The 27,369-nt window shown below is 51.7% G+C and overlaps 1 protein-coding gene across 1 annotated transcript; it reads right to left on the bottom strand.

Annotated features, from left to right (window-relative positions):
- Nucleotides 1-415: 415 nt before the first annotated feature.
- On the bottom strand, nucleotides 416-26,640 carry VDAC1 (voltage dependent anion channel 1). The gene is made up of 9 exons (XM_084886728.1): nucleotides 26,484-26,640; nucleotides 15,590-15,662; nucleotides 15,021-15,070; nucleotides 14,139-14,291; nucleotides 14,000-14,052; nucleotides 7,490-7,717; nucleotides 4,132-4,282; nucleotides 2,283-2,340; nucleotides 416-1,339 (listed from the first exon to the last, which is right to left on the bottom strand). The coding sequence occupies exons 2-9, from the start codon at nucleotides 15,654-15,656 to the stop codon at nucleotides 1,248-1,250; spliced, it is 852 nt and encodes a 283-aa protein (XP_084742854.1). The 5' UTR covers nucleotides 15,657-15,662; nucleotides 26,484-26,640; the 3' UTR covers nucleotides 416-1,247.
- Between the last annotated feature and the right edge of the window lie 729 nt (nucleotides 26,641-27,369).

The following is a 27,369-nucleotide window of genomic DNA, read 5'->3' as shown; positions in this document are numbered from 1 at the left end:
AACTATAGACATGAAATAAATAAATGTTGGCTTAGCCACCAAATTGGTGATTTGTTATGCAGCAACAGAAAACTAAAAATATCACACACACACACACACACACACACACACACACAGAGAGAACAGTGGCCAAAGAACAAGACCAAATGCCCTGTTTATTTACACTCTTTTTTTTAAAATATATTTTATTGAATTTTTACAGAGAGGAAGGGAGAGAGTTAGAGAGCTAGAAACGTCGATGAGAGAGAGACATTGACCAGCTGCCTCTTGCACACCTCCTACTGCACAAGGTACATGCCCTTAACCGGAATCGAACCCGGGACCTTTCAGTCCACAGACCGATGCTCTACCACTGAGCCAAACCGGTTTCGGCATATTTACACTCTTTTATTAATAAAAACAACAGGAGGAGGACGAGGTTTCAATATTTTATTCAAGTTTTATTTTAAGTGATGTTAATTACAGCATTTGAAAGGGATGATCTAATTCCACACAATGGAAGACTCTAAAATGTACCCATTTAAACTGCTAAAAAATAAACCAAGTGTCGAGAACACACAACAGAAGTCTAATTTAGGTTCCGAGTGTTGTCACCATGTGATTACAGTCACAGACTCTTCCCAGCTTGCAGCTGGAGCTCTTGGAAGCTATTTCATACTCTGGTGCAAGGGCAAAAAACCACAACATGAGAGGGAATTAAGTCCTGAATTTATTGGCTTCATCACATCCACCTTCTCCACCCCAAAATGGCACAAAAGAAACTACCACACCCTGCAGACTACATTTGGTGCAAAAGAGGTGATGGGCCGGGGTGGAAACAGGTCTAAAAGAGTCCCATCAGATGAGTTTGTACACACCATCAGAGAGTGGGCCTCTCTCAGTTAGGGTAGGAAATCAAGATTCAATTCTCAGGAAGTCATAATTTCATACATTGAAGCAATACAAATTTACAAAGTGCTTACAAATCATCATCAGCTTCCGCTTGTGGCCATTTCTCGGTGAAAAAGAAACCTGACACCTCTGGCGGGAATGGCAAGCTCCGCCAAGTCTCCAGCTGGAGGACCTGTTCCAGAAATGTGCCTCTGAAAGGGTAACACCTTAGAGCTGAATCATCTTTAACCTGGAGGTCTAACATGATATTTAGCAATACTTGCATCCCAGACATACAACATTAAAAGGTACACTAAATTCTGAAGGTAGCTATGCTGCAAAATAGTTTAAAATTAAAACGATTGTACAGTGTTCGTTTATGCTTGAAATTCCAGTCCTAGACCAAGCTTGTGGCCACCAGCGTTGACATTCTTGCCATCCAGCAGAGCTGACAGCGTCAGTTTGATACCTGCAGGGGGAAATCCGGGAGATGAAAGGGGGAGGGATGAAGAAAACAAGAGAGGAGAAAAGTTAACACGCGGAGGAATGTTGGAGGGCCCTGGCAAAACCACACCAAACCCAAAACCTGTCCCAGCTGCATGAGCAGGGGCAACACCACACGGCCCGTCCATCGCTGTGACTCAGTGCCAGCTGCCTGATGAACAGGCAGCCTGGAACGAGCTTTTTCAACCATCAATATTATTCCACGGCCTGCCTGATCCACTATAGGGGCACCACTTCTCTTGTTTCCTTTCATCGTCTCCTGCTACCACTCACCTCTCCACCATTGGCACCATGAGGTAAGCTTCAGCAATGGCCCCTTGAAATGAAACCCCGATCATGAGCCAGACACCGAGGTCTTACACTCGTGTACACACACACACACACACAATACTGATATTTTCCCTTGAACAGCTTGCTTCTGACATCATGTTATCTTAGATTCCCAGGGTTCAAAGGCCAAACCTATCCAAAAATGACCCCAAGGAGGGATTAGCTCCAGGGGCTGGCCTAGCCAACTGTGCCGAGGAAACCTGCAAACCGGTTTTACCGTGGGGATGACCTATGGACTAGTTTTAAGGACCTGCTGGAAATCAGTATCAAGCATTACGTACACTGAAAGAAAAAGGATGGAAGAAAACAACCAGAACCGTAGCATGCTAGCTTTGCTCTTCTCTCCTGACGACTTCTATTCGCCAAATGTTTTATAAGGACTGCACACCTTTATAAATAGTTCATTATTAAAATTTATGGACGGTGCTCGCTTCGGCAGCACATATACGAAAATTTATGGACGCTCATTTGCAACGTACTATGCAGGCACTTTATAAGCAATAGCATACAGCAGCAAACAAGAACCACAATATTGTTTTTAAGACAAAGAACTGATTTCACATACAACCAACACATACCTGGCTTTAGTGTCTGGGTGTATCCCAACCCGATCAGGCTGGAGTTGTTCACTTTAGCCTAGGGAAGGAAAACAGAAGGCACAGGAAGAGCTTTTTAATCAAACTCTGAACTTCAGAATCACACTCTCTTTTCTCGTGACGACTTTGTTCGTGGGCTTCATTAAATTCACTATGAAACGTATCAAATTTGGGGAGACTGGTCTCAGAAGGGAAACTCAGAGTCAATAGGATTTTCAATTAAAGGATGCTATTATTTATGTTTAACTCCTGAAGATATGAATGCCCAATTTCACTTATACAAATAGGTCTGTAGTCAAGTTATAACACGTGAGGATATTTTCATGTATGGGCCCTGAGATAAAGGCTCTCTTAATGGAAGACTTCTTCAAGATTTATTTGTTGGAATGAGGAAAAACAGCAAATGTGAGATGGGGTTTTTTCCCTTGTTTGGTTGGGGGTTTTTTGTTTGCTTTTTAGAAAGAAAACACCATTAGAATTTTTCTCAAAAAAAGAATTTTTTTCTTCATGAAAAAGAGAAGTAAAAATCTACTGACAATGAAGAAAGTTCAGCACAGACAAGCTGGAGTTTGAAATGGATACTGGAGTAAAAGAATGACCTAGCCCAGCGGTCGCGGTTTGCCGCTCTGTTGACTAATGAGTCTGCCGACCACTGACCTAGCCAATCACTCCAATGTCAGCAGTGAGTGAATGTTCATTAATAATTAAGTTCAGTAAAGCAGTTGAGCCCGCATTCCTCTGCCTGAGTTGTAGGGAAGTCCGGGCCCCTCCCTGACCCCTTTCTCTAAAATAAGAGGGGTCAGGAGCAGAGCCAGCTCCCGCCATGAGAACACCGAGTCCTGGTAAAAGCTGGTGCATGTTTTCCTGTTCGAATGCTATTTTCAGACCTGACATCTCCCGTCAGAAAGAGCAGGGCAGGGACAGGAAGGCCTCCTGGCAGGCAGTGCCCCATCTAGCTGTTCCTTTTTGTTTGTATCATCCAAACACGGCCTCCTCCCTTTGTTTTTATCTTTTTTCCTTCTTCTTCCCCACCCTCCCTTGTTTGCACATGACCAACACAAAAGGAGCCAAATTCAGTCCCTGAGACGTGAAACGGACTGTCTGTAATTTACACAAACCAGCCCAGAAACCTCCCTGCACCATCCTGAAGCCCCTCCACAGTGCCCTGTGACAGCACAGGCTGAGCGACAGGATTCAACGTGACGGCTCTGCAGCAACCAAGAGCCCGTGAACAACGCTACAGGGTCTGCGAGGTAAGATGCAGCTGCCCAGCACCAGGGCCTGTCTTCACGATGAGCAATACGGGAGCTGGGCAAGGGAAGGACAGAGGGGGAGGGGGATGAGCTCTCCAAGCCTCCATGTCCAAGGGAGCCCCTTTCTAGCCTGCAGCAGGGAACGGAACTGGTTAGCCAGCCAGCCCGGTCAAGCCCAGGCCCCCCCGCGCTTACCCAACGTCTGCTCTTGGGCAAGTTACTCAACTTCTCACTTGATCTTAGCCAAAAGTCCCAGAAACCCTTACTTACTCAACTTCTCTAAGCGCCCCAGTTCCTCCTTTGTGATACCAGGGATGGCATGATGTTTTTCTTTAAAAAAAGCACCTACTTCAAGTGGGTTGTGTGAGAATTAAATACAGTAATCCACATATAATATAAGGGGCTCCACACAGCGCCTGGCACCACAGTAAGTACTATGACGGTTAGCAGTTTCCTTATTTCGAACTCTTTTCACCGTGAGAAAATCGCCAGCCAGTGCGGGAACGCCCACAGTCGTGAGTGATTCCAGCCTCAGGCCAGCTGGGGCCTGGGGGACGCGTGGTTCCCCGGGTACCCACCGAGAAGCAGGCTTCGGGGTCGATCTGGTACTTGGCTGCTATTCCAAAGCGAGTGTTACTGTTTCCTGCTGTCCAGGCGAGGTTCACGGCCGTCTCCAACTTCTTGTTCACCTTCTGGTAAATGGAGCCGCCAAACTCCGTCCCGTCGTTTCTGCAAACAAGCGCAGCACAGATGCCAAGACGCCCGGGAAGGCAGGCTGCCCCCGTCAAACCGAGGGCAGGGAGGCTGTGAGAGGACCCACCTGCTCACAAAACACGTACCAATTACAGGAAGCCTGACAGGAATGGACAGACACCCGAGCCGGGAGGTTCGGAGCAAGGGATGGCTATTTCAACCCTCACTGGGAACACCCCATGGCAGCTCAGTCAAGCGCCACTGAACTTGAAGTTTGCTTCTAACACACTCTTTAAAAACAGATGCAGCAGCTAGGGCATTGGGATTCGGGGTTCTGAGTGATTTCTGCTGCTAATATTATTACTTTTTTAAAGACTTCTATCATAAAAATGGTAGGCAAAGCGAGGAGCAAATGAGACGAGAACTCAGCCAGAAGTGGCAGGCAAGGCTGGGCCAGTGTTCCCCAGTAGACAAGTTACACAGCTTTCTGCACCACCAGCTGCAGCCGCTGCTTGGGGACACAGCCAGCACCGAGCCAGCCCCCTGGACGAGAAGCGACTGCAGGAGCTCAGCCTCCGGTTCAGACTGGCCCGCCTGTGAGTGCTGCTGGTCCACGCAGCCACACCCACCGTCCTGGTGGGACTGGGGAAAGAGCTACTTGCTCCTGGCAGAATGTCTCTGGTCTTTCAAGGTGGACTAAATCTCAGCTGGCTAAAAACTCCTTCCTCTCTTCCAAACACTCCAGATTGACTCCAGCCTCTGGCAATAGACCCTTCCCCTCTCTGACATTTTCAACATAAATAAACACTGTCAAAGTTCTGCCTCATCGTTTTGGGTGTTTCCAGTGGAAATGACATTGGAAACTGTTGAGGCAGAGCCCGTGTGCTTTAGAATCCAGAGCTTAGAACTCACTAACCCAAGAATACACTGTTACTCTTCCATTGCAAACTCTGCTTTTCACCAATACTCTCTCCCTAAAGTAGGTGCTCACTAAATACATTCTAAATCCTTACGTTTTTCCCCTGAAATTCAGCCAGACATTGTACTTCCAGAAACAACAGGATCCACCTGACTTGAAATGCCAACGTCTTCAGGAAGTCCGAGCATTAAAATAATTAAGGTTATTTAAATTTACATAACCTTCTTACGATAGAAGTATTTTAAAAAGTAATAATACAGCCAAAACCGGTTTGGCTCAGTGGTAGAGCATCGGTCTGCAGACTGAAAGGTCCCAGGTTAGATTCCGGTCAGGGGCATGTACGTTGGTTGCGGGCACATCCCCGGTGGGGAGTGTGCAGGAGGCAGCTGGTCAATGTTTCTCTCTCATCTCTCTATCTAGCTCTCTATCTCTCTCCCTTCCTCTCTGTAAAAAAATCAATAAAATATATAAAAAAAAATAATAATAAATAAAATCAACAAAAAACATATTTTTAAAAAAAAGTAATAATACAGCTGAAACCGGTTTGGCTCAGTGGATAGAGTATCGGCCTGGGGACTGGAGGGTCCCAGGTTCGATTCCGGTCAAGGGCATGTACCTTGGTTTCGGGCACATCCCCAGTATGGGGTGTGCAGGAGGCTGCTGATCGATGATTCTCTCTCATCGATGTTTCTAGCTCTCTGTCTCTCTCTCTTCCTCTCTGTAAAAAACTCAATAAAATATATTTAAAAACAAAAAACAAAAAAAAGCATATATTTAAAAAAAAAAAAAAAGTAATAATACAAAACAGCAGCTTTTCGAAAGTAACAGATTTGAGTGGCTTTGGTATAACTCAAAAGGGGATATTTTCTTGGTCTTAAATGTTTTCCAAAAAAAAATGTCATGTTTTTCTTAAAAGTCGTTAAGTTCATGCTGGGACCGGTTTGGCTCAGTGGATAGAGCATCGGCCTGGGGACTGAAAGGTCCCGGGTTCGATACTGGTCAAGGGCATGTACCTTGGTTGCGGGCACATCCCCAGTAGGGGGTGTGCAAGAGGCAGCTGATCGATGATTCTCTCTCATCAATGTTTCTAACTCTCTATCCCTCTCTGTGAAAAATCAATAAAATATATATTTTTTAAAAACTTCTGTTTAAAAAAAAAAAAAAAAAAAAGTCGTGAAGTTCAGGTACACAGGGAAAACAGCAAACAACCATTGTCCTTCCCAAACTGGTGCCAACTCCCCATTCCAAACCAAGGGGGCACTTTCCATTTCCGTCAAAACGGTAAGTTAAAAAACACTTCTATGTTTGTGGCACTTTCCTGTGACTTTTTGTATGTTACCTTTTTTAATTTACATAACCTTTTTGCCCCTTCGTTGGTGTACATTTCTGAGTTTTATCACAGACTCTGACCAGTGACCACCGTCACAATCAGGGTAAAAAACAGTCCCATCCCCCAGGCTCCCTCAGGCTACCTTCGTGGTCACCACCTTCCCCAGCCTCTAAGCCACCTGACTGAACAGCGCTATAGTTTTCTGTGACTTTTTTAGTTTTAAGAGACTTAAAATTTATGAATAATATTCATTTATTATATTACTTAATTGTAGAAATTCCCTAAAAAAAAATGTGTTAATTCACATAGACACCGATACCATTTACTTGTCTCTAAGTTCCAGAAGTCTCTCTTGAGTGACCTCTAGTGGAGAGAAAGAAATTTAGGAAAGTTGCACCCCACTTGTGCCACAGGTTAGCTCCTCAGGTCCCACCGGGATTACATGGATGAAATATCTGTTCCCCTTAACCTAAATCAGCACTGCAACGCTCACGTTTGATGGCAAGGGGCTCTCTCTAACCCAACTCATAACTTCCTCTTCCCTTCGCTATACTGTCCAGAAGTTAGTAAACTTTCCAATGCTCCCCCACGAGAGGGCACTCGGTACTTCACTGAGAAAACCGTCCCCTCGTTTGTCTCCCATCCTGATCCTCACAGGCAGCATACGGAGAAAGAGAGAGCTGCACCCGCACCCCCATTTTGTTAACTACAACCGAAGGGCCCTCCAATTCCCGTAAAGCTGCAGGGAAGGGGCACTCCTCTGGTCTGACATCACACTCTGGATCCGTCCTTGTGTGTACCAGCGACCGCGTTTATAGTTCGCTGAACACAAAGACCCTAAGTCAGGTCAGAAAATGGGTCGGTCGGAAACAGAAAAATTGTAGCAGTCCATTCGGCTCATCTGATCACAACCAACTCACTTTATGGTGATGAAACACTGAGCTTAGGAGTAATCATGAAGAACACTCCCCCTGCTGCACACACACGCACTTACACGTTAGTGTGAAGCTGGAATTCATCGGTCTTGTAGCCCACGGCAAAGTTGCTCTGGGTCACGCGGGACTTGGCTGTCTCGAAATTCATCTGGTAGCCGGCCAGCCAGCCCTCGTAGCCCAGCACCAGGGCGCCCCGGATCGAGGGCCCCGCGATGTCGAAGTCCACGTCGCAACCCAGGTTGATGTGCTCCCGCTTGTACCCCGACTTGATTTTAGCGTTTTTTTTCCTGCAGGAAAAAAGATGGTTTTAAAATCAGGAGCTAACTCGCCTTGTGACAACCATGCCGAAAAATGCAAAATTTAAAAAAAAAAAAAAAAAAAAATCCCAGTTAAATGGGGGCGTGAAGGGGGCTGCACAGAAACGGTCCCAAATCTCCCTTGAGCATAAGCAGCTGCTGTGCCACAACCTGTCCCCCCTCAAACCCGGTCTGCAGAAGTGCCGAAGTAATGAAGTGAGCACACAGCCTGGAAACAGCACAGGTCGCTTTCTTTTACTTCCTCTCCCTGTATCTCCCGGAGAGGACTACACAGGCACTTATTGGGTGGATCGCCATCATGTAATTATGAAACAGGTGCATCTGCTATTTTCCAAGACCGGTGAAGAAAGCACTATCTAAACAGCAGCTCTTGTTCATTGTTGTTAATCCTCACCCGAGGACATGTCTCCATTGATTGTTAGAGAGCGTGGAAGAGAGAGGCAAAGACAGAAAGAAACATCGACGTGAGAGAAGCACATCGATTGGTTGCCTCTTGCACGAGCCCAGACCAGAGCCCAGGGCTGCAACCGAGGTACATGGCCTGGACCAGAATCGAACTCCAGACCCTTCAATCCGCAGGCCAATGCTCTATCCACTAAGCCAAACCAGCTAGGGCTAAACAGCAGCTCTTAAGGAGATGGTCTGGTCATCTTCTGACTTGGTGGCTCACTTAAGTAAAAAAGAAACAAATACTAGATCTTGTCTAAGTAAGTACAACAGCTTTTAATTAGTATTCATGAAGCCGCAATGAGAACTCGGCCCAGACATAGCACCGAGGGCCCTGCAGTCACAGGCCCAGGAGACCCCAGGTCTAGTCTGCTGACCCCAGGCTTGTGGAGGACCAGGTCGGGGCCTCCCCACCTATGATTCAAGACCCCGCACTCCTCAGGACGGGGAGGTGAGTTGTGTCACCATGCCTTTTACCAAAAGTCAACATTGGAGTCAATATGGGCTGGTAATTCTTAAAGCTGGATGATAGAATACGATAAGGGTTTAATATATTTTTCTGCATTCTTTTGTGTGTTTGAATTTTTTCATAATTAAAAAAAAATGTGAAGGTTAAACTTCCCAAGTCCTCAGTGAGACAGGAATTCCAGAGGTCATAGATGAAAATAAGGCCAGCACCCTTCCCAATGGACACTGAAGCCTGCCACTTCCGCTCAAGCTGCTTCTGCACATTCTCACAAGCTTGGAAGGAAAGGCATCACCGCCCAACCAATTCTCTCTCAATAAGAAAAACTCAAACCTACTTTCGTCTGTCTGCTCTTTGGGGGAAGCAAAGCATCTGGACTGGGGCCAAGCATCTAACTGGCACCAGGCTGGGTAGGATGACATTTAGATAGAGAGGGACACCAAGAAATGTAAAAAGTGGGAATCTTGTAACAAGAGGCGAAAAGCTGCTGCTGAACACAAAGTGTGAGGCCTGGGGCAGGGCCTCTGACCACTGGTGTGCTCCAGCTGTCCTGACCGTGTACACAGCACCTCCAGTGCCTCCCTGGGTCCTGGCCAAGGACACAAGGTCCCCAGAGAATGGGCAGTGCTGGGGCAATGACTCAGGTTTCTCCCAGGCGCCTGATCCAATGGATCATTCCACTGCTCGCTGTTTAAACAGCGGTGCTAATCTGACAGGCACCTGAGAGGGGCCTGACTCTGATTTGTGGCTAACAAGCTGGCTTTACCTGTGTTAGGTACTCAGTGTGGGTGCTGATCCCTAGGTGAAGTCTGTGGCCTCATCCAGCTGTGGCCTCTACTCAGCTCCTCATGGAAGCCAGGATGCTTTCCCAGACTATAACCCTCTGGCACTTTGGGAAAGCCAGCTTTCATTTCCAATCTCCATCAAGTCATCAAAACTTTCCTCAAATACCCAGTAGAATGTGGACACCTTGCGCCCACAACCTTGGTTTCAAAACACCCTTCTTCAGTTAAAGAAACCAAGGGTTTTTGGAGAAATGGTTGATAGCATGACTAGGGAAGAACAAGAAGCAGCAGAGTCTGGAGTATCTTCTGAAGAAGTACTCAAAAAAAATAGATAGAGGCTTGTCCAAAATACATAGGATTTCACCTTGAAGGTGCTACCAATGGCCATATCTGGGGGCAATCTACACTAATAAAACAGAAAGATGCAAATTGACCATACCTTCGCAACACCCACCAGCCAATCAGGAGTGTGAGTATGCAAATTAACCCAACAAAGATGGCGGGTTAATTTGCATACACAGGCACTGAGCAGCCAGGGGCAGGGTGGGCCATTTGTGTTGTTGCCATGGTGACAACACAGGCATTTTGCACCGCACCGCCGTTCAGGGCTTCTGGGCAGCATGGGAAGGTGGGGCCGGAGCGGAAAAGCGGTGCCAGCAGCCAGGGAAAGGAAGGCCCATTCCTGCACGAATCTGATATACATATGCCTCCTGATACCACATAACACAGCAGCTCTTCCATGGCTGTCAAAACTGCATAGCCTGAGGTTAACTACGAGGAAACATCAGGCAAATCCGAGATGAAGAATTCTACAAAAGAACTGGCCCGTCCTCTTTAAAAGTGTCAAGGTCATGAAAGACAAAGAAAGCCTGTTCCAGGTGAGAAGAGACAGGGAGACTGGACAACTAGATGCAATGCAGTTCCCAGCACCGGATCTCGGAGCTCAAATAAGACACCAGGTGCTTAGCAGCACATCACTTCCTGGTTCGGATCGTTCTAGTGAGGTAAGAGGCTAACATTAGGAGAAGAGTAGAAGAATATACATTTTTGTATATGTTAACTACAAAATATTTTGAAATACAAAGTTAAATAAAAACCTTCCTCTTGCCGAAACCGGTTTGGCTCAGCGGTAGAGCGTCGGTCTGCGGGCTGAAAGGTCCCAGGTTCGATTCCAGTCAAGGGCATGTACATTAGTTGCGGGCACATCCCCAGTAGGGGGTGTGCAAGAGGCAGCTGATTGATGATTCTCTCTCATCGACGTTTCTAGCTCTCTATCTCTCTCCCTTCCTCTCTGTAAGAAAAATCAATAAAATATATTTAAAAAAAAAAAAAAAAACACCTTTCCTCTTACATGTATTACTGCAGGACCCAGAAACTTCTCTGCAAAACTCCAAAAGGGAGTGGGAAATCCCTTATAAACTCCAAAGTGTGCCACCTAGGGCAGGGGGAAAAGTCCTAGGCTGCAAAGTCAAGCCTGTGGGCAGGTCTGGCAGCCCCTTATCCTATCGGAGGCTTCCTCTGGGTACTTTCTCCCATCACGGCTGGGTGCGGAGACAGGAAGCGGACCGGCAGGAAGCCAATATGCCTGCAGGAGTCACTCCAGCAAAGATAAGAACAAGAGTCAACTCAGCCGGAACCGGTTTGGCTCAGTGGATAGAGAGTCGGCTTGGGGACTGAGAGGTCCCGGGTTCGATTCCGGTCAAGGGCATGTGCCTTGGTTGCGGGCATATCCCCGGTGGGGGGTGTGCAAGAGGCAGCTGATCGATGACTCTCTCTCATCGATGTTTCTAGCTCTCTATCTCTCTCCCTTCCTCTCTGTACAAAATCAATAAAAATATATTCAAAAAAAAAAATAAAGAGTCAACTCAGCTTCTAGCCAATGGCCTTCAGATCATCCATAACCAACTTATAAAAAGACTATGGCCTCCAGAGACAGGAGTCCCATCCACCCAGCCCCTGCAGGTGTAGTCATCCTGCACCCCGTACAGTGTCTAAACTCAGCAGATTCTCCCTCTAATCAACACCTGTCAAGGGTTTGTGGGTAGTAAAGGGTAAAGGGTAAATAGATAGTGACAGAAAGTGACTTGACTTAGGGTGTGGGCACACAATGCAATCTATAGGTCATGTATCATAGAAATGTACACTTGAAACCTAAATAACCTTAGTAACCAATGTCACCCCAATAAATTTAATTTAAAAAAAAAAATACATGTGTCAGAGGGAAAGGAAGAGAAGAAGAAAGGGGAAAATGAGATGGAATGGCAAGCCCTGGCTAGTGCAGCTCAGTGGGCTGGGTATCATCCCATGCACTGAAAGGCTGCTAGTTCGGTTCCTGGTCAGGCACATGCCCAGGTTGCAGGCTTGATCCCCAGGAAGGGGCATGGAGGAGACGGCCAATTGATGTGTTTACTCTCACATGGATGTTTCTCTCCTTCCCTCTCCCTTCCTCTCTCTCTAAAAATAAATTTTTTAAGTAAAGAAATTATAAATTAAAATTTTTTTTAAAAAGATGGAATGGCAAAAAAGGAAATCAATAATGCCACTGAATTGTACACGTAAAAATGGATGCGATGGTAAATTGTGTAGGGATATTTTACCACAATTTTTTAAAACTAAAATATGAAATTCAGTACATGCCCTATTAGCCTTCAAAATCCCCTTCCCCAGGTTTGGGCAGAAAAACAAGAGTGTGTTCTAGAAGAGAGCGATCCCAGCCGTGTGAAAGATGCCCAGAGAGGAGGCCGGCCAACACACCAGCTTGCCTCCTGATGTGCCCAGTAACCAACAAGCCAAATCTGTCTGTGGCTGGAGAGCCTGAGGCAGAAAGTGTAGCCTCACCAGGCCCGGAGCAGCAGCTGCCAGGCTGGGAGCGGCCAGGCCCGGAGCAGCCGGGTCTGGTGCGGCCAGGCCCGGAGCAGCGGCTGACAGGCTGGGAGCGGCCAGGCCCGGAGCAGCAGCTGCCAGGCTGGGAGCGGCCAGGCCCGGAGCAGCCGGGTCTGGTGCGGCCAGGCCCGGAGCAGCGGCTGACAGGCTGGGAGCGGCCAGGCCCAGAGCGGCCGGGACCGGAGCAACCGGGCCCAGAGCAGCCGGGTCGGGTGCTGCCAGGCCTGTAGCAGCAACAGCCAAGTCCAGAGCAACTAGGTCGGGAGTGGCAGTGACCAGACCCGGAGCAGCTGGTTGTGGAACGAACCAGAGCAACAGAGGCCAGGCCCGGAGCAGCCAGGCCCGAAACAGCTCGCTCCTCGCCTGTACCTGCCCACGGCTGCCTCTCAGACATGGCTGGAAACTTTTGCGGGAACTTGAGGGTCTGCTGAATCAAGTGATGAAGGCTTAGATCTGGATGTGTTGAGTTAGTATAGCGCTGGGGTGTTGATCTGTGAGTGCCTTGGGTGGGGCCTGGATGAGGCTGGTTGACCTATTTGAAAATGTCTTTTGTGTGGAGTGTATCATTGGGCATGTGGAGGTATTATTGATATGAGAAAATGCTAAGTAACAGATTTACTATCTGAAAAGGGATTTACTATCGGGGAAAGGGAGGGAGGAAGAGACTGAACATAAACTGTGCACCTATGGATGAGGACAATGGGGGATGGGGAGGGGACAGAGGGTGGGGTGGGAACCTGGTGGAGGGGGGAAGAAATGAGAAACCTTTGTAATAATATGAACAATAAAGATTGATTTTAAAAAAAAAAAAAAAAGAAAAAAAAAAGAAAGTGTAGCCTCAGGAGCCACCGAGCAGTTAAGCCCACACACTGTGTGTCCCTGGGAGGCTGGGAGAGGGCCCAGGCCCGAAAAATGGGGCTGAGCCAAAACTGGTTCGGCTCAGTGGACAGAGCATCGGCCTGCGGACTGAAGGGTCCCAGGTTCGATTCCGGTCAAGGGCATGTACCTTAGTTGTGGGCACACCCCCACTGGGGGGTGTGCAGGAGGCAGCTGATCAGTGTTTCTCTCTCATCAATGTTTCTGGCGCTCTATCCCTCTCCCTTCCTCTCTGCAAAATAATCAATTTTATATATATTTTTTATTTATATTTTTTATTTATTTATTTATTTTTTTTTAATGGGGCTAGCCCTAACAGGTTCGGCTCAGTGGACAGAGCGTCAGCCTGCGGACTGAAGGGTCCCAGGTTCAATTCCGGTCAAGGGCATATACCTTGGTTGCAGGCACATCCCCAGTAGGGGGTATGCAGGAGGCAGCTGATCGATGTCTCATTGATGTTTCTAACTCTTTATCCCTCTCCCTTCCTCTCTGTAAAAAAAAAAAATATATATATATATATATATATATATATATATATATATATTAAAAAATAAAATAAATAAATAATAAAAAATAAATAAAAAATGGGGCTGGCACCAGAGACCAGTTAGTCCTGCTTCCAGACGCCTCGGCCACGTGCACTGCCATCACCAGCAGCCTCCCTCGCACAGACCGGAGTGTAACTGGACCAGAAACCCTGCAGCCTCGCGGCCGAGGCCAGAACGATGACGGCGCAGACTCTCCCTGTACAACACAGCCAACTGTCCTTGCAGAGAGAACAGAGGAGATTCTTACCCAGTGTTGGGGGAGAAGGATGAATCAAAGGTCAGCTTCAGTCCGCGTGCGAGCTGGACGGGAAAGAAATTTGCCAGGAGGTTTAGTCACGAGGCAGGCCAGCGGGCGCCAGTTAACAAAACGTCTTCCCGCCGGTTACCTGGTCCTCCACGGTGATCTCCGTGCCCAGCGTGTTGTCCGTGTTCCATTTCTCGGTGAAGGTCAGGCCGTACTCCGTCCACCTGTACTTGGTTTCCAGGCTGCCGTTCACTTTGGTGGTCTCGGTGTTGGCTGAACCCGAGCTTGTAAATTCCTTTAAAGGAGAGAGAGTCACAGCCTGTGTGACAGCACTTCACTCTACATCATTCCAACCCCAAACAGACTGTACTCCCTTCGTGCAGGAGGGGACACCCTGAACGTGTGGGGCAAAAGCTAATTCCGTAATTCATTTGGATACATAAAGAACAGAAGGGGCTAACGGAATAACCAATGGGCGATTCTTTATCAGTCCTTCCTCCCCGGTAACTCTTGGTCTGTACAGCAAGCATGTCAAACTCAAAGGCTAATATGGGCCACATAAATGCGACATGGGGCCTTCTTCGGGCTGCGAGTTTGACACGCTTGCTGGCACTGCTCCTTCCATCCTGCCTGCAGCCTAGTAAAGAGAGAAAGGACTGAGCTAATGCTGACAGTGCAGTAATTCAACCCCAAAACTTCCTTCCAAAAACTACCACAAGCACAATCTAAAACAGGCTACTAAGATTTTTTTTTTTAAATAATTATGTGGCATTAAACACAGATCAGTTTTGAAATAAAACTGACACCTGCCCCACATATCTGGGAGGGTTAACAGCTGCCGAACTAAGGACCTAGTAGTAAGGTTCCCCGGGGCCACCCGTTCCACAGAGGACGCAATGAGTGTGACAACTACAAACTGCCACCCACGAAAAAGCCCCTTCGCTGGACTCTGCGCCCAGAACACAGCAGCTGCTTATTGATCCACAATAACATACCCATGCTCCGTGAGGGTCAGACAACTTACCAGTCCACTCTCAGATTTTGTTTTCAACTCAAGTTTTATTAAGCCAAATCCTGAAGAGAAAAGATGGTGGCTGTTAATAGGTTAGCTAAGCAACCGAGAGCAGCACCTCTGCCTCCCTGATGCTATTTCAAAATGGCATGAGTGCCGAGGGCGCCCGTCTGCACGGCCGCCTGCCTGGGTGCAGAGCTCAGCCGCCACGCACAGCGGCAGCCAGGCGGGCACACACCGGGCCCCCACCTGCGCTGCCGGCGGAGCCTGAGAAGACGGTGCGTGGCAGCGTGGGCACATGCCCACGGATGGGCTAAATTTAGAACCCGCTCTCCGCTGCGCCAGCATCCACAGCGGCTGCACACCTGGGAGAGAGAGCAAGCATGTCCTCCCCCCTGTCTGCAGCAACTCGTGGGCCTGCTCCTACTGGGTGCCCGACCAACACTGCTTCCCTAGCTGATCTTTTTCCCTGGGTGTGAAAGTCCTGCGAGCTGACTGACCCAGGTCTCTCTAGGAGGGGCAAAATCCCAAACACGCCAGTCCAGTCTGTGAGCCGCGAGGCCGCCCCACGCCATACTCACCATAGCCCTTGGTGAAGACGTCCCTGGCGGACTTGCCAAGATCAATATACGTGGGAGGCACAGCCATCTTCTGCTGCAATGAAAGAACCACCAGAACAAAGACATTGGTAATTACGGAAATCGGCTTTCCATTGATAAGATTATCATAATGAACAACCAATAAAAAGCACCAGCACTGCCAAAACCGGGTTTGGCTCAGTGGTAGAGCGTCGGTCTGCGGACTGAAGGGTCCCGGGTTCGATTCCGGTCAAGGGCATGTACCTTGGTTGCGGGCACATCCCCAGTAGGGGATGTGCAAGAGGCAGCTTACCGATGATTCTCTCTCATTGATGTTTTTAACTCTCTATCCCTCTCTCTTCCTCTCTGTAAAAAAATCAATAAACTATATTAAAAATAAAAAAGCACCAGCACTGAACTCCAGGTACCTTGCTCTCTCAGGTGTGGACAGAAGCCGGTGCTGTCTCATGCTCCTTTTTGTGGCCAGAGTATGAGACACCCAGTAAGCATCTGTTGACAGCAGACAGCCTGACATTAGACCCCTTCTCCTCCTCAGCAGCCCAGCCGAGCACAGGCCCAGCGTATGAGAGGAGTCAAGAAATATTTGCCGAATGAATGAATTGCCGAAGACACGTTGCCATGAGCCAGCTACTTTATTGAACTGCAGAACTCCTGCCAATAAAAGATATCGTCTTACAAAACTTCAACTGCCAGGGCATTCAATTCCCAGAATAGAAATCAGAGCTTTTCATGGCAACCTATTTTCTATATGGGTCTTGACTTCATTAATTCAACAAATATTTTTTTAATATATTTTCACTGATTTCAGAGAGAAGGGGAGAGGGAGACAGAGATAGAAACATCAATGGTGAGAGAGAATCATTGATCAGCTGCCTCCTGCATGCTCCCCACTGGGGATTCAAGCCCATAATCCGGGCCGGAATCGAACCTGGGTCCCCTCAGTCCACAAGCCGACGCTCTATCCACTGAGCCAAACCGGCGAGGGCTCAACAAATATTTATAGTGTAATATGTGCCAGAATGGACCCAACTTTTCACAAAACTTTTGCCTTTTAGGGGAACCCACTTTTAGAGTATCATACTCCTCACAGGGAATAGAGCAAACCTTAGGCAACTCTTCACATCTCCCCCAAAAACTTTAATTCAAACATTTACTGAGCACCAATGGGACTTTACTTTTTAAAACCAACTATCAAAGCACTCGTTGGGATTGTTGCTTATCACTAAGTCAGTCAACAAGCACTTATTTATTAAGCACCATGGTATTCCAGGAAGGCAAGCAATTCAAACAGTCCTTGCCTCCAAGACCACACCACATCCCTAAAAGGGTCTGCTCGGACACATTGTGTACACAGAATTAAAAGCTCAGAGCCAGACGGCATCATCTTCTGCATCTCCTCCCTCCCCAAAGTCTTTAGCCAGAAATTCAATTAGCCAGAGGATGGTTCCATTAATTTGTAAAATCCGGCATACCTAAATGCCTAAATCCGGCATATGCCCCATCTGAACGCACATCTGCTCACACAAATGAACACCGACACGGGATGTTCCCAGTAAGGGGAGCCCACTGAAAACACTGAAAAGTGGCCAGAGGGATCCCAGGGGACCAACATCACAATCGAAGTCCCACTCCTGACCAAAGCCACTTCGTACACATCGCAGGGCTCAACAAGCACTTGGCAAAAGAATGTAAAATACTTTGTAATGTAAAATGGTGGCCCACGCCCTGACTGGTTTGGCTTAGTGGATAGAGCGTCAGCCTGCGGACTGAAGGGTCCTGGGTTTGATTCCAGTCAAGGCCATGTACCTTGGTTGAGGGCACATCCCCAGTCGGGGGTGTGCAGGAGGCAGCTGATCTATGTTTGTCTCTCATCAATGTTTCTAATTCTCTATCCCTCTCCCTTCCTCTCTGTAAAAAAAAAATCAATAAAATATGTATTTTTAAAAATTGTGGTCCAGGTCCTATATTACTCTCTTCAGAGGTTCTGCTAATTCTGTCAGAACCCAGTCTCCGGTCAGAGCGGAGAGCAGCCCAGTGGGCTGTTTACACTATCCCAGTTTGTTGCTGTTATTTCTTACACATGACCAGCCCGGAACCATGGGCAGCTCAGTCCCCATTAGGGTCAGGGCACAAAGAACCGGGAGAAGAGCCATTCCAGGCTGTCCCCACAGGCTCTTTCAAGTCTGGAGACTCCCCTTCCACCCAAACAAACCCCATAGGCACACCCACACCAGGGACAGACCAGGAAACCCTCCCCAGATCCTGCAAAATACCCCAGCCTACGGCATACGCCCCCGCATGGCACCCTTCCAGGAGCAACGAGACAACCCTGGACACATCTCAGCAGGCTCCCCGGGCATTCTCCACATCCCAGCACTACCAGTAGCAGTGGACTGAGCATCCCTCTTCAGAGGTGCCTCCATCCCCCGGACCCCCGACTTAGCCCCGGGATGAGGGGGAGAGCAGTCCAGTGGCATTAACTCTGGGTCAGCTAAGACCTCCCTGTCCCTCAGGGCCAGGACCTTCCCAAGCATCACCCCGGCTCCAGGACCAGCCTCACCAGATACAGCGTCTCTCACATCTGGACAGGCCCATCCCCCACGGAAAAGGCGAACACTCACCATTTAATGTTCCCCAAATGCCCTCTCATCCCTAATCCCCAGACCCGAACAGGAAGAGCCACCTGTCAAAAAACACTCCCCGCACCGTAGGCATCACCCTAAGGACAGGGCCAGGAAGGGGATAACCCTCCCAGGACAAGTTAGCGGAGGGAGCTCCGATGAGGCCAGGCTCTCCTGGCCCCAGCTCAGAACCACACTCACCCTGGACCAGAGGGCACCCCCACCCAGGGGGCAGGAAGATGGCTGCCCCCCACGAAGGTCCCCAGCTGCCTGAGTTGTAGCTTCCCCTTCTTTCTGTGCAGTCTTCCTTCACCCTGTCTCCTGCTACTTTTATCTGAGGGAAGGCCAAAGCCACTCTGCCTCCGAGAAACTCGGCCTTTTTACAACTGCAAATGGCCAGGAAATGCCATTTAACACAGTTCTGGGCACCTACTTCGGGAACAATTTTATTGTAGAAATAATGACTCTGTTCATGTTTTCCAGGCTGGCACTGGAGGAGAGAACCCAGCATTCTGCTTTCTCATTTAATTCCCTGCCTACACGAACTGGGAGGCTGAACTCCGGCTCCGGGCGCTCCCTCCACCCCGATCAGCTCACCATCTGTCCCTACAGCATCCACCGCGTGTTTCCAGAAGCCCGGCCTCCAGGGGCTGAGCCTGAAGCAGAGCCCTCAGCATGGGCAAAGCAGGCAGCCCGGGACAGGCAGAAGGCAGGAGGCTGCGGGGGAAGGCAGGACCCCAGGTCTGTGCCTGCGGGATCGCCTCAAGACACAGCCCAAGGGGCAGTTCCCCAGGAGAGGTGGGAAGTGAGGGATGGGCAGGGCCAGCTGAGCAGACCTGGCTGCAGTCGCTGATGACTTTGAGAAGGACCAATAAATCATACCGGGAGACAGGAGTCCCTGGTTCCCCTCCACTGCCTGCCAGCCTACCTACCCGACCATCCCCTGGCTGACCTTGAACCATTATGCAAGCTCCACTCCAGCTCAGGAATGAAAATCCAGCCCATACTAGAAGCTCAGAGGGGCAAGATAGTGTATCACCCAGCATGGTCTGCATAACCCTTACATAACCCCGTCTTGGGAGGCATCTCCTCCCCGACTTGGCAGCTGCATGGCAGCAACAGCTGCTCTGCTCCCAGCCTCTCCAGTGCCCCTACAAATGCACACCTACCCCCAAATCGCACCCTTGAACTCAAACCATCCCAGGGCCTGTCGTGCATAAATTTATCCAAAACATGGAAAAAGCTATGTGTACAAAGATGCCAAGGCCTGGCACATATAGGTATTCAATATAAAACATCTGTTTAATGAATAAATGTGCAATGAACTTCCAAGTGTTTTTATAGTAGGAAATAAAAAACCAGAAACTAAATATCTGACAATAGGGGCTAGGTAGGTGACCATGTAACCAGGAAGCAGGAGCTCCCACAGCAGCACCACCAGGGATAAGGGGTAGGGAGACCCTCAGCAAGCATCCCTACCCCCACCTGGGCCTGAGGAGAGCTGAACTCAGGCTGAGACCAAGAGCCTTCAGAAGTGAGCGCCACCACTCTGGCCTCAGAACCAAGCATGGACTGCATTCTAAGGGCCTTGGGGAGCCACTTCAGAGTGAATGACACACCTGTGTCTGAGAAGCTCACTCAACCAACAGGTTAGCAAAAATGTCAGAACCATATCGACTACTGGTGTGGAAAATGGTCACTCCCATTCACACCAAATGGGAGTACAGTGGTGCCTCGCATAACGAACTTAATTCGTTCCAGGAGCAAGTTTGTTATGCGAAAAGTTCGTTATGTGAAACGCGTTTTCCCATAACAATACATGTTAAAAAAAATAATTCGTTCTGTAGCATAAAATATGCTAAGATGACATAAAAAAAAAAATGCTAAGATGACATATTTTTATTTAGATACATCTAAAAACATAATTTAAAAAAAAAAAAAACACACATTTTTTTAATTTTAAGACAGACTAAGTAGAGTCTACCGAATCTTGCACATCTTCATCCATTTTCTGCTTTTTGGCCGATGGTTTCATGAAAAACCTGTCCAAAGTTCGCTGTGCGAGGCGTTCGTTATGCGAGGCACCACTAGGCACATACAGCCCTCCTGGAGCCAGTGGCTGGCAGTGCCATTTAAAGGAGGCGTGCATTAACCCAAGGCGCAATCCCACCGCTAGGGGCTCACCCACCATAGTCCCCAGAACAAGCAAACACAAGGATGCTCACTGCAGAAGCAACCTAAATGTCCATCAATCAGCAAATGAACAAATAATAAGGTACTTGAAGCCGAAACCGGTTTGGCTCAGCGGTAGAGCATCTGTCTGCGGACTGAAAGGTCCGGGTTCGATTCCGGTCAAGGGCATGTACATTGGCTGCGGGCACATCCCCGGTAGGGGGTGTGCAAGAGGCAGTTGGTCGATGTTTCTCTCTCATTGATGTCTCTAGCTCTCTATCCCTCTCTCCTCCTCTCTGTAAAAAATCAATAAAATATATTTTAAAAAAGAAAGAAAGAAAGAAAGAAAGAAAGAAAGAAAGAAAGAAAGAAAGGTACTTGCAAACTAAGGAGCTCCATGTGGTAAGCAAAAAGAATGAGGTGAATGTATGCATGGTGGCCTGGAAAGCTATCCGTGATACGTTAAATGAACAAAGCAGGTCACAGGAAACCTGTAGTTCCAGGGAATTAGAGGAAAGCCCTTTTACACACACATCTGTACACGCTCACGCATCTGTGAGTGAACGGAACAGCCTGGGGAAGGATCGAGCCAACCTGCACATGGGGCTGCCTCAGGCCTGCTTCTGGGAAGGAAAGGGGGCTTAAGGAAGGAGTGGGGTTACAGTAAGATGTTCACTTGTTGTTCTACTTCACTATTTAAGCTGTTCCCATGGATTGATTTTTTTTTTTTTCAAGTGAAGGACAGAACGTTTAAAATTTCAACCAATGCGTCTGCAATTGAGCCACGCTGCCCTTGCAATGCCGCCAAGCCGCATTCATTCTAAAAGGCTGTGCAGCAGGAGTGCCAGGAGGAAAAGCCACTACCAAAGTCAAACCACATGAGACGCAGCGTTAACCAGCAGGGCCCACAGGGGACACATACTACTCCCAGGTGACCCTGCGCTGGGCCACCCGGCCCAGAGGCGGCAGGCAGAGCTCCCTGACTTCAGGGAGCCCGCGGACTGCCTGCCTGAGCACTCATTCAGAGCCTCCCCCTCAGCCTTCCGCTGCCTACCAGGCAGCACAGCCGCAGGTGCCCCTGAGAAAAGTGGGCCTCAACCGAAGTATGGTGCCCTCAGGTGGCAAAGCCTTCGTGCCCTCGAAGAGCCAACAACACTGCATGGCTGACACAGGGCGCAGGTGGCCAAGGCCCCAAAGCCCAGCTGGGAACAGCTGGGAGGAAGGTAGATGGTTGAAAGACCCTGTCTTCAAGAGCGAGGGTATCCCTTGCACCAGGAGCCAGCCTGCCACCGCAGTCCCCAGCCCATCGGGGTGCCCGGGCAGCAGGGCACAGTGACAGCTGGAAGGGCTAGCAGCCTGCAGAGGTTCTAGGCCGCGTTGGCCTTCCCTAGCTGTGTCACTTGGGACAAGCCACTTGTAACTTCTATTCCCAGGGTCTCCTGTTGCTCATCTATGAAATGGAGCAAACAGGAGTACCTTCAGGCCGGAGTTGCTGCAAGCAAAGAGCACACAGAAACGCCCGGCACAGGGAGCACTCGTTAAATGGTGGTGGAAACCGCAACCCATTATTCTGGTCGTTGTTTGCCCATCCAGAGCCACTCCTCCACCATCCTGCTCTGAGCCCCAAGGCCTGGTCACCGCGGACTGTCATCCAGGGGCTGTGGTTGGGTTTGGCCAGCAGGAGGCATCAGCAGAAGGTAGGGGTGAGGCTGGGGCACTCAGCCCCAGGCCCGGAGCTCGGGCGGGCAGTGACTACTTCCTAGTACCCACGCCCACGGTTCCTGCAGGGGCCCCTCCCGGTTCCAAAGGACCCCCCTGGGGCCACACCCCTTGTCTGGTGTCCCACCTTCTCCCCACACCTTTGGAAGTGACCCCTTCATTATGCTCTGTATCACCCTGAGAGAGTGTGTGTCCGATTCCTGCGAGGCCCATGCCCTACAAGGCACTCATCCCCATCCTCATCCCAAACCTACGTCTCCCCTGGGGAGGGAGAACTGTAGGCATGCCTTTGGCGCTGCCATTTCTCTAACATGATTATTCCAGGTGGTTTGTCCGGGCAGAGCCGCGCCAGCCTAGAGGAGGAACACCAGGCCAACCAGGGATTCGTGCAAAAGCAGAAAAGCAACTTCCCAAGCCGGAGGCTAGCCCAGCCCTGACAGCCCGTCTGTGGGGCCCACACCACGGGGAGCCTCCTGACATCCTCTACCCCATACTCTCTCACCAGGAAGAGGCAGGCTGGAGCCGCCTGGGCTGGGACTCCGGGATGCTGGCAAAGCCATGTCCCAGACTCCGGGAGCAGGTCTGTTTTCAGTGCAGCTGTCTTCCCCTCCCCCTTCCACATCAGGCGCGAGCGAGCGGGGGCAGCAAAGCTGTGGCTTCTATTTTAGAACCTGCTGGGAGCTGGGCCACCACCGGCACAGCCTTCCACCAGCCTCAAGAGGATGGCGCTGACCTGGGGGCAGCCTGCCCACCCACCCGCCCATCAAGAAGGCCTGGGTGGGCAGACAGCATGCCAAGGTCTGGGCCCCAGGCACACCCGAGGGCTTCCGCCTGGTCTGGAGTTCCCTGGAGCCTCACACCTGGCTTAGAACAGACGGTGCCTGCAGGTGGACTTGGGAATCCAGCAGCCCTGAGTTCCAGTCCTACGCTCCCACTCATCTAGACAGGCGACCACCGGCAAGTCACAGCCTCCCTGCACCTCCCTGCTGGCTGGACGGAGGAGACCGCAGGAGGCCTTAGACCTGCACCTCAATGTTCCTTCAGCTCTACGAGGGGGAAAGAGCATCCCTGCGAGGACTAAGTTAGATGGAAATAAAGCACTTGGTATAGTGGGTGGTGCCTGACAGGTATGCAACAAGCACAGTAGGTTATTACTTTCCTTTTCTGCATTATTTTTATCGTTAGGGCGCTGTGCAGGATGCCGAAAGGTCACCCTGAGCCACGGGGTCCGGAATCCTGCGCGGCCATAAAGAGGCATTGTTCAGCTCAACAGTCCAGCCAGGTCCTGGGAGGCCTCCCACTGCATCCCAGGAAGACACTCGGTGCCACTGACCTTGTGACAGAGGGGCAACTGCACTGACGGCTGTCCACCGACAGCCAGCCTGCACCCTGCGCACTCCGGTCTGCATAAAAGAAGAACTTCCCCTCCGAACTGCAAACTCCCCTTTTCCAAAGGCGCTCACAGTGATTAGGTCCTCGCCGCGGCCCCTGGAAGGGCGAGCCAGACAGGCCTGACCCCAGCCCCACGCCTGCTGAGCAGTGTGACCTTGGGCAGTTACCTCACTTCTCGGAGCTCAGGCCTCCTGACCTGACATGAAAACTATACTCTCCCCCCTCCCTCCCCCCTCCCCGGCTTGTAAGACGGTGGATTCAGTGTCACACCCCGTAAGTCAAGGCCCCGGGGCTCTGCTTAGCAGGCCCTCAATGAGCAATGACAGATGATGAATCACACGTCCACAGTGAAGACTGAGGAACAGGAACAGAGACCAGACCTGTGTCAGACCCCCTGGCTCCTGTCAGAGCTGTGCTGGGAGCTCGGTCTGCTCTGCAGAACTCTCCAGCACAGCTCTGGTCCGAGGGCCCACACGCCCATCCCCCCTCCCCCGGAGCGCCGGCAGGAAAGGGTGCTCAGGCCCACCTTTCTTCAGGGGGAGCCCGAGGCCACAGACCCTCTGGGCACAGAGGGGCCGTCTCCAGGCGTGGCTGGCTCTCAGCCACACACAGGCCTCTCTGTCACCACCACCAAAGATGTCACATCATGAGAAATGCCACCAAGGGCAAAGTGGACTTCCAGTGCCTCGGAGCATTTTACCGGTAAAGGTGGGGGTAAATGTGGCCCATCGCTACCAGCGCGGAGGTCACTGTCCACATCTGCCTAGAGCTCAGGGACCACAGGCCCACCAGCCACTCCTCACCATGCGGCCCTCCTGGCCCGTGTGTGCCTGTGGGACGGCAGGAATAAAACTGCAGACCGTGATCACTGAGCGCAGCCCACCGCCCAGGCCGCACCGCCCAGGCCGCACCGCCCAGGCCGGCAGAGGGAAAAGGCACCAGGGCCAGGCTTTGGGAGAATTCCCGTTCACCATGGTACCCTCCCCGGCAAGCCCGGAAACACCAGTCCGACAAGTTTCCCACAGGACCCGGGAGTCACAGAATGAAGGTAACATGTTTAAACAGTTACTTCAAATAAGAAACAGTTTTGCCTCTCACTCGCTGGGGCTGTACACACTGTTGCAGCTCTTTACGTGCTGTATGTGTGGCTCTTTACATGCTGTATGTGTGGCTCTCTGCTGGACAAGGCTTTTTAGTTTCTGGAAGTGAGTGAGATGCAGGTGTCCCTCAAAAAGGATATGCAGGATCCAGGGCCTGTGGTCTGGGCCTGCAGCCACTGCATTCGCCCATTCAACAATGCCACAAATGCTTAATGAACTACTAGAAGCCACAGGCTGGAACAGCAAAAACTATCCCATCAGTGAGGGTGAGTTGACTCTTAAATAAAAAGCAAGTGTATGTACCTCACAGACCCTTCTCAAGTGCCCACGGTGTGCCAGGTGGCACCAACCCAGGCACCGAAAACAAAGCTGCCCAGGGCTTAACCCTGGAACTCAGTCCAGAACTGGGATGGAGAGAAGGCAGGCAGGCCCTGGGCAAAGGAGCCCACCTCCCGATCCTCTCTGGAGAGAACGGGCAAGGGGATGGGGCCTGAGATGGCACAGGCCCAGGCTTAGCCCAGGTCTGCACCCTCATTCAACCTCCTGCTCCAGCCTGACCCCGCCTGTCTTAAAGGATTTTTCATGAATATCCTGAAGATTACTCAATATCTGGCACACAAAAGCTTAATAATAGGTTTAGAATAACAGGGGTTATGTGTGTTTAATGTTGTGGTTTTGTTTTTTTTAGAGAGAGAGGGAGAGAAACATCAATCGGTTGCCTCTGGCATGAACCCCCACCTGGATTGAACCTGTAATCTGGGTATGTATGTGCCCTGACCAGGAATCCAACCACCACCGCACCGACCTTAGAGTGTACTGGGCGATGCTCAACCAACCTCAACCAACCGAGCCACACCGGCCAGGGCAACAGGGGCTACTGAACCCTTCCCAGAACACCACGTGGAGCAAACCGGCCTGCTGGGGAAGGGTCAGATCCTCCTAAAAAAGCCTCAAGGGTAAGGGTCACGGCTTCTGGCGAGGCCCTCTCCCCGCCAGGCACCGTTCTGAAGGCTTCCTGTTCATCAGTTCATTTTATTCTTCCCCAAAACCCAACGAAGGAGCGGTGTCATCACTCCCATTCTACGTCGGGGGAAACCGAGGTGTGGCACCCTCCCAGCTGCGTGACCTTGGACAAGTCACTGAGGCTTCGGGCCTCAGATCCAAAGGGCCCTGAGCCGGTTTCCTGAGTGCACCGCCACGCCTGGTTAATGAATGAGCGACCGGAACAGGAATCCTGCCGTGCACACAGAGGCCACATGGCTGCGGGGGCCTCCCCTGCCCAGGCCTCACCTCCGGCCATGGCCCGCCCGGCCCCTGCGGCCTAAGTCGACTCTCGCTCCAGTTCCGCCCGATGGCGCTGGCACACGCGGACAGTGCAGGGCGCCAGCGCCTCCGGGCGGGGGGCGGGCCGGGGTGAGGGGCCGGGGGTGCGGGCCACCGGGGTCACAGGAACTCTCCCCCCCCCCCCGTGTCCGTGGGCCCGGCCCGCGGGCGCGGGTGGCGGGCGGGTGGTGCCCGCCTCGCTCTGGCCGGATCCAGGGCCAGAGGGCGCCGCCTGGGAAGGTCACCTAGACCTGCAGCGGCCGGGCCTCCGCGAGGCCGCCGGCCCTCCACCGGCGCGTCCCCGCGGGCCCGGCCCGGCCGCAGGCGCCTCCGGATGCCCGGCCCCCGCTCCCCGCTCCCCGCTCCCCGGCCCAGCCCGCTCGCCACCCGCCCCGCGGCCTGCTCTGCCCGCCGCTGCCCCGCAGGCCCGAGCGGTCGCCCGGCTCCCCCTCGCCCCGCCCGGACTTCCCCTCCGCCTCCCCCGGCTCCCCGGGGCGCGGGGCGCGGCCGGGGGCAGGCAGGGCCCGGGCCCCTCTCCGCGGCGCCTACCTCGGGCAGGGGCGGCGGGCTCCGCGGCGGGCACGGCGGGGGCTGCGGCGCGAGGAACCCGGCGAGCGGCGGGGCCGAGGGCGGGGCGGCGCGGACGGCGGCGACGCGGACCCGCCCCGGCCCGGCCGGTCCCGCCCAGCGCGCTCCGCCCCGGGCCCGCCCAGGGGCACCGCCCGGGCCCCGTGCGGGGTCCGGGTTCCGCTCCGGGCCGCGCGGCGCGTGCCGGCTGGCAGGGAGGCCTGCGTGCGCCCGGGCACGGGCTGGCGGGGCAGATGTGCCCGCGGCGAGTGCGTGCACCAGGAGGGACGCGCGGGCCGCCGGCGCCGGGCAGTGTCTGCGGGGATCCCGCGGGGCCGGAGCCTCGAGGCGGGGTGACTGAGGGAGCCGGGATGCCCGGCGCTAAAGCGGACGGCGGGGTCCTGGTCCTCTTGCCCCGCGCCCCACCACCCAGCCCCTCCCTCTCCCCCGGGAGCTGATGTGGCGGCGACCCTGGGCCGCGGAGGCCGAGGCTGGGTGGAGGAGGTGACCCCATCCCCCCCTGCCAAGCCCGCGCGGGGCATTAAGTCGGGCCCCCAGACCCGGCTCCCAGAGCGCGGGGCAGCCGGCGGCGCGGATACAGAGTAGCGGCCAGACCTTCAGCTCCTGCGCGCTGGACACTGTGTTTCAGGCGCCGCCGACCCGTCCTCACCCCGCGCGCCACAAAACGCCCAGAAAACCCTGTGCACCGAGTTTGCACTCCAGGTTAGCAGTTTTGCCCGGTATCGAAGCTGCTAGCCGCTATTTCTGGAGCAGTTGAGAAGTGAAAAAATTGCATTCTGCAAGAGGGTCTAATGGGTCTCACGGCGCGCCGAGGTGCGCTGGTTCCGGCAAGCGGTGGGTTGGGGGT

Source organism: Pipistrellus hanaki (genome assembly GCF_964339955.1).
Source record: "Pipistrellus hanaki genome assembly, chromosome: 5".
NCBI classification, from domain to species: domain Eukaryota; kingdom Metazoa; phylum Chordata; class Mammalia; order Chiroptera; family Vespertilionidae; genus Pipistrellus; species Pipistrellus hanaki.
The sequence above is the reverse complement of the archived record's forward strand: the minus strand, read 5'-3'. Positions and strand labels throughout refer to the sequence as shown.

Excerpts from the sequence above, each read along its gene's own strand:
- VDAC1 (XM_084886728.1), bottom strand. The coding sequence starts at position 15,656 with ATGGCTGTGCCTCCCACGTATATTGATCTTGGCAAGTCCGCCAGGGAC. Across the intron at positions 15,071-15,589 it reads CGTCTTCACCAAGGGCTATG|GATTTGGCTTAATAAAACTT; the intron begins GTGAGTATGGCG and ends TTTTCTCTTCAG. Across the intron at positions 4,283-7,489 it reads TTCCAGCTTCACACTAACGT|AAACGACGGGACGGAGTTTG; the intron begins GTAAGTGCGTGT and ends GCTTGTTTGCAG.